The sequence below is a fragment of the Otolemur garnettii genome, unplaced genomic scaffold, assembly GCF_000181295.1.
Source record: "Otolemur garnettii isolate 467f Iridium unplaced genomic scaffold, OtoGar3 scaffold00115, whole genome shotgun sequence".
NCBI classification, from domain to species: Eukaryota; Metazoa; Chordata; class Mammalia; order Primates; family Galagidae; genus Otolemur; species Otolemur garnettii.
Genome location: NW_003852510.1, coordinates 6,429,903 through 6,437,171, shown reverse-complemented (window position 1 = coordinate 6,437,171; position 7,269 = coordinate 6,429,903). Strand labels below are relative to the sequence as shown.

The window sequence follows — 7,269 nt, the reverse complement described above, 5'->3', positions numbered from 1 at the left end:
AGAGTCTCACTATGTTGCCCTAGGTGGAGTGCCATGGCGTCACAGCTCACAGAAACCTCAAATTCTTGGGCTTAAGTGATTCTTTTGCTTCAGCCTCCCAAGTAGCTGGGATTACAGGAACCTGCCACAGCACATGTCTTTTTTTTTTTTTTGGTTGTTGTCATTGTTGTTGACAGACCCAGGCTGGATTCAAATCTGCCAGCTCAGTGCATATGGCCTAGCCACTGAGCCATAAATACTAAATATTAACAAACTCTGTTTTTATTCTTTTTCTAGGGGACCACTGGATAGTGTAACATATCTGGACAAAATTAAAAAATTCCTGGCATCTGTGGAAAAAGAGAAAGTTTCTTTAAGCAAGCTGAAACTCGAGTGGGAGAATTTATCAAATCATGCAACAGACATGGATCAGAAACTGCTGGAAATCCAGATTAAGCACCTGGAACATGGTTGGGAACAGGTAGAACAACTGGTTGAAAAGAAGTATTCTCAGCAAGTAGTGGAATACAGTGCATTCCTATCCTTCATGAATCAGTTGCAAGACCTTGAGAGTTCTCTGCAGCAGCAGCAGCAGTGTCTACAGTTAAGGCTGGACTCTCCAGAACAGGAGGGCAACCAAAGCATTATCGCCTTGGCCACTGAACTCCAGGCCATCAAGCACAGATTTTCTGTTTTAAGGGGGCAAGCTGAACTTCAGATGAAGAGGATTTGGGGAGAAAATGAAAAGAAACTTTTGGAGGATGCAATAAATAATTTGAAGCAGCGATTAGAAGCGGTACAGCTGTTAAGCCTAGAGGCAGAGCGTCAGATTGAGAAGAGTGACCTGAGGAACAAAGTGAAAGAGACTATTTTGTGGATCAAGAATCTGCTGAGTGAACTCGTTACCACCCCCATTTCCCTTCTCACAGACGACATTCTTGCCCAGATCAGAAAATGCAAGGTGACACATGACGGCATTCTGGATAGGCAGAAGGCTGTGGAGTCCTTGGTGGAAGAGATCAAAGCCAACGTTCCCAGCCTGACAGCATGTGAGAGTGATGATTTAAATAATCTCCTAGAGGACTTACAGAAGCAATACCAAATGTTGGTTTTAAAATCAACTCACACATCACAGCAATTAGAATTAAAATTGGAGGAAAGAAGCAAATTATTTTCAGTAATAAGAAAGCTTCAACTTACACTTCAAGGAGGGCAAACACTGATGATTCCCAAGGTGGAAACAACCTCCACAGAAGCTGAACTGGAACATCACCATGTCACTTTGAAGTCATCTCAGAAGGAACTGCAGGAAATTGTAAGTGTCCTCTCAACACATCTTCAGGAACTCCCAACCATCTTTGAGGGTCTAAATGTGTTTGAGAAATTATTTCTGGATGATCACTTAAAGAATCTGAAGACTAGAGCCAACAGAATGCAGAGATTCATTCAGAATAAATGTAGAGAAGTGGAATACAAGATAAATTTTTACAGAGAACTCCATGAAAAAACATCTGTGCTTCAGAAGGAGGTTGATAGTATACAACACAATGAACTCCTACTTCAAGAAATAAATCAAGAGGTTAAAGAGGAGACCCATAATCTTAAAGATAGATTCATTGGTATTCAACATAGCATCTTAGAAGCATTGAAACTTAAAGAAGTGTTTGATTACATGGGACTAAAGTGGGATGGTTCAAAACTTCACCAATTACAAACACAAGTATTTGAAAAAGAGAAAGAACTTGAAGAAAAAATTAAGCAGTTAGACACATTTGAAAAAGAATATGGCAAATATCAAGCATCACTAAATAAAATGAGAGTTATGGATTTGCAGATTAAGAAAGGTGCTGAAGCAGTACTGGAAGCTCCTAATACTCTACCAGAATCCAATGTGCTCAGTGCTCAAATTTTGAACCAGAAAATTGAAAAAGCCAAGCGCTTATATGATGAGATAGTAAAGAATTTAAATGAAAATAAGGCCTTCGATGACTCATTCAAAGAGGAAGAAATACTACAAATAAAGCTGAAAGTTGAAGAAAATGATAAGTTGCATAAGGTTCTTCAAAACATGGTACTAGAATTCCAGCCCAAAAAAATGGATAAGAAGAATTTTCTGGACAAATTAGAAAATTGCATACATATTTTAAATCAGATAAAATCTCAATTACAGCAGCCTTTACTTATAAATTTGGAAATTAAACATATTCAAAATGAAAAGGATAATTGTGAAGCATTTCAAGAACAAGTGCAGGCAGAAATGTTTAGTATTAAAACTGTGACTGCTATTGAGAGGCAAAGAGAAGAAAGCTCTTTTGAAACCAGTGACTTGGAGACAAAATTACATGACATTGAAGACCTTCAAAGGCAGCTTATTGGGAGCATTGATATGCGCATGGTAAGTTTTTTTAAAATCAGGCAGTTAGTGCATCTGTTTTTATTTCATGGCTTTGTGTCAGGGGTGGTCAAACTTTTTAAACAAGGGGCCAGTTCACTGTCCCTCAGACCGCTGGAGGGCCAGTCTGCGGGCCAGGACAAGTCAGCTGCAAAGCAGGACAGGCAGCAGTGGCAAAAACACCCGGCAGGCTGGATAAATGTCCTCAGTGGGCTGCAGTTTGAGGATGTCTGCTTTGTGTTTTGCTAGTTAATATCTGTGCTTCTAAAGAAGTTACAGTTTCTACAGGGAAATTCTCTACAGGAGGATAGCCATTGTTAAAAATTGCAATAAACCAGTTTATAATCCTGACACACTCTGCATCTAAATGCAGTGCCTTATAGTTTGGAAAAAGACAAATCTGATAGGTTTATTTCTGTCTCTGTGGAACTTAGGACAAACTAGGGGTTTTTTTGTTTTTAGAGATAGTAAAATATGATCGGAATGTGGTGTAGGGGGAATGTGGTGTAGTTAGTTATAACTAACATTTGTGTTCTAGGCACAGTGCTAAATACTTCATATTTAATCTGTCAACCCAGATGAATGACTGAGGCAAATATCTTAATCAAGGGAGGTTTAGAAAGCCAAGATTTTGAGGATGTCCTGAAGGGAAAAAAACACAAACTGTAAAAAAACAAAAACTGTGGCCGTTTTTTTCCAAAGGGAGGCTGGAAACTTCAATGTTTTAAAAGCATACAGAGAGAAGGAAAAAGGCAGGGGGTCCAGGGTGTGTGTGCACTGATGAGGTAGGGGCTAGTTTCTTGTGAGGCCCCAAATCTACATTTTATATAAAATAAGGGAGTGATGGAAGCATCAGTTATGTGGATGTCTCTGGGCAGGTAGAAGAATGTCTGATTCTGTCTTGTCTCCAGCTGTTACCTGTAAGATAAACATGTAATTCATTATTAGTGTAGAGTTGGATAGGCTTTAGTTCAGGTTCTAGATACATGTAGTTTGCTTGTCCTTGCTAATGGGCATAAGCAAGAAATTTCCTGAATAAATGATCTGGGGCCAGTTTTTACAGATGCCTGAGGCTGTGATTATCTTTTTATGTATCTTTCCAGCAACTTTGTGAGGTGGGTGCTTTTATTAGGCCTGTTCAAAAATAAGGAAATTGAAGTTCAGAGACATGAAGATTTTTCTGAGGGTCTTGCAGCAATAATAGAACCAGGATTCTAATTGAGTTCTGTCTGATTCCAAAGTAGGGACCATCAGATCCAAATCCTGCACATAGTGACTGTGCTTATAAATAAGGTTTTTTGGAATACATCCATGCCCTTTGGTTTATGTACCGAATATAGTGGCTTTCCTGTTACAACAGTCCAGTTGAGTAATTGTGACTGCTTGCTGACCTCTGTGGAAGAGCAACTCCGACATATTCCCTCTCCTATCCTTCTGAAATTTTAGGCATCACTGGAATTCACACCGTGCTGAATATAATGCTTTATGTAGTATTTTTATATTTGTCAGATTCAGTTTACATAAAGGAGAAATTAACTTCCTTTTCTAATTCAAAGAGTTATTGTTAGATCTTATTTTTGAAATAGTTTGATAGGTATAAATGCTATAGAAATGTAAAGTTGCGTTAGGAAACCTCATATAACCTTTAAGTAGGTTTGTAACAAGTGAGTAATTTGAGTACTTCGCTACTTGGCTTTAATAAAAGTTTCAAGAAACAACATACATAGAGCCCCTAAATATTATGATTAAACCTGGCCTGGAATGGGCCTTAAAAGTCTTTTCTTTCAATTGTTATTTCATAGAGAAGACTAAGATCTGGAGGCATTCAGTGATGTCCCCAAACTAAATTCAGTGGCCAAGAGTTTTTTACTTTCATTTGTTCACAGATATTAAGGTTATTCATAACAAATATATTCAGTTCATTTTATATAATTCATAGTCTAGTATAAGAGTTTCAGAGTAGGAACCTAACTCAGTAAACATGATTCATAAGATGTTATTTTGAATTTAGAGTCTTAGAAAATCTAGAAACAATTTTTGTTTAGGCAAACAAAAGTTATTCTTTTCTTTTTTTTTTTTGGCAGTTTTTGGCCAGAGCTGGGTTTGAACTCACTACCTCCAGCATATGGGTCTGGCGCCCTACTCCTTTGAGCCACAGGTGCCCCCCATTTTATTTTTTTATTTTATTTTATTTTTGAGACAGAGTCTCACTATGTCACCCTTTGTAGAGTGCAGTGGCATCATAGTTCACAGCAACCTCTAACTCTTAGGCTTAGGTGATTCTCTTGCCTCAGCCTCCCAAGTAGCTGGGACTACAGGCGCCTGCCAGAACACTTGGCTATTTTTTAGTTGCAGTTGTCATTGTTGTTTAGCAGGCCCAGGTTAGGCTCAAACCTGCCAGCCTCAGTGTATGTGGCCAGCACCCTGCTTACTGAGCTGTGGGTGCCAAGCCCAAACATTATTCATTTTTAAATACTAGTATAATGTCAAACTGCAAGTGTGAGGATTCTACTCTCATTAAACTCAGAGATGTATTATGAATACTCTACAAAAATTCAAGCATGACAATAACCCTAAAGGTTTGACAATTTTATCACAGCATTTAATCTTCTATTCACAGATTGTCTTGAATGATGCTTACGAAAATTTAACACGCTATGAAGAAGAAGTCACCAGGGCACTGGAGATTGCCACTTCCCTTGAAGCCATCACTGCATCCCATAGAGTAAACCTCGATAATCCAGAAGAATCACTAGAGATGCCTCTTAGGAAACAAGAGGAATTGGAATCAGCAATAGCAGATGTCCAGGAGCTCACTGAGAAACTAGCAGCTGTATCCAGCCCTGAAGCCAAGCTCCAACTTCAGTGTACTTTACAGGAACTAGATTCTAAGAACTCAGCCGTGAAGGAAGCCATCAGAGTAAAGACGGCTGACATAGAACGGTAGGTGGGCCTTCTAAACGTAATGCTGTAAGAATATAAAATATGGGGAGTTTTAATTAATACATGTACATTATAGATAATTTAGAAAATAAGGAAAGGTTTTTAAAAATTATTATTTAAAGAAACCGTGGTAGCTTTTTTACTGTATTTTTAATACTTTTTTCTTATTATATATTTAATCTATCAATGGATTGTTTATAAAAGTAATAATAATAAAACAAACATTTTGTAACCAGAGCTTCAAAGATAAGCATGATTAATTTGAATCCTCTGTGTGCTTCTTCCCTCTCTGAGACATAACACTATCCTAATTTTATATTTGCCATTGCCCTGGTGTCTGTTGTATTTTTACCAGGCGTGTATCCTGTTTTCACAATTTTGAACTAGCACCTAGTGTGTGCGTATTCTTCTACCACTTAATTTTTTTCAAACTCATCATTATGGCCCCCAAGGTTTACTCAGATTATTGCCTGTAGGAAAGTTTATTTTCCCAGTTATTGATGGACATTTGAATGGTTTCCAGTTTTTGCATGCAGAAGCAGTGCCACTTAGGAACATTTTTTAATGTAATAGCTTCCCTTGAGTATCTAGGAGCCAGATTGCTGGGTCAAAAAAGGCAGCAGTATATAAACAAATATTCCAGTTGTCCCATATCCTTGCCAACACCTGATATTGCAGGACTTAATTTTTACTGGTCTAGTGAGAAAAAGCTGTATCTCATTGCGATTTTAATTTGCATTTCTATTACAGCTACTGAGTTTGATTTCTTTTTGAAAATTTACTGGTCATATATATTTTCTCTTCTATAAAATGCTTGTTCAAGACTTGACCCAATTTTATTGGTCATCTGTCATTTCATTATGGTTTTTGGGAATGTGTTCTGTAGATATCAGTCCTCTATGGTTACATGTGTTACAAACATCTTTACGGAGGAGGTTACCTAACAGACGCTCCTTCTGGGGTTGGCTCCAGGCTTTGTGATCTGTCCCTTACATTCTAGGAGGAAGCAAAGAAAATTAAAACTAAAATGCCCTCGTGGCATAAACTGGCCCTGCACCCTGACTTATTTCTGTGTATTTCCATTTTATAGAGTTCGAGGCCTCAATTCCTTGCCAGTTTATTTGTGTGTCTTAAGAGTTGTTTTTTAGGCTCAGCGCCTGTGGCTCAAGCTGCTAAGGTGCCAGCCACATACACCTAAGGTGGCGGGTTCGAATCCAGCCCAGACCGGCCAAACAACAATGATGGCTGCAACCAAAAAATAGCCGGGCGTTGTGGCAGGCACCTCTGGTCCCAGCTACTTGGGAGGCGGAGGCAGGAGACTCGCTTGAGCCCAGGAGTTGGAGGTTGCTGTGAGCTATGCCCAGGGGGATAGCTTGAGGCTCTGTCTCAAAAAAAAAAAAAAAAGAGTTGTTTTTTAAAAAATATATTTGGGGGTGCCGATAAATAAATAAATAATAATAAAAAATATATTTGATACAGAATTTTAATTGCTTTCAATGGGGGATTTTGGCTATTTCTATTTTATATATATAACTTTATGCTATATCTCAAAATGCTATATATAAAATGTAAAATTTTTTACTTCATAACATCATTTTCCTCATTGTAACAAATACTTTACAGAAGTAATTTTAATTGATACATAATATTTTAAATAATGACTTGTTTTAATTTTCTTTTTTTTTTTCTTTTGAGACAGAGTCTCACTATGTCACCCTCCCTAGAGTGCTGTCATGTCACAGCTCAGAGCAACCTCAAACTCTTGGCCTTAAGCCACTCTTGCCTCAGCCACCCACATAGATGGGACTACAAGAAGCTGGCACAACACCTGGCTATTTTGTGGTTAGAGTTGGCACAGGCTGGATTCAAACCTGCCAGCTCCAGTGTATGTGGCTGGCACCCTAACTGCTGAGCTGAGCACTAAGCCTGTTTTAATATTCTTTCTTTCTTTCTTT

General features: G+C 38.2%; 1 protein-coding gene across 2 annotated transcripts in view; it reads left to right on the top strand.

Moving 5' to 3' along the window:
• Positions 1–7,269, top strand: part of SYNE2 (spectrin repeat containing nuclear envelope protein 2) — a 387,860-nt gene that overhangs the window by 197,042 nt on the left and 183,549 nt on the right. For both annotated transcript variants that reach the window (XM_023517601.1, XM_023517602.1), the window contains 2 exons: positions 277–2,374; positions 4,992–5,314. In XM_023517601.1, the coding sequence (XP_023373369.1) occupies positions 277–2,374; positions 4,992–5,314 (2,421 nt within the window). The remainder of the gene's footprint in view (positions 1–276; positions 2,375–4,991; positions 5,315–7,269) is intronic.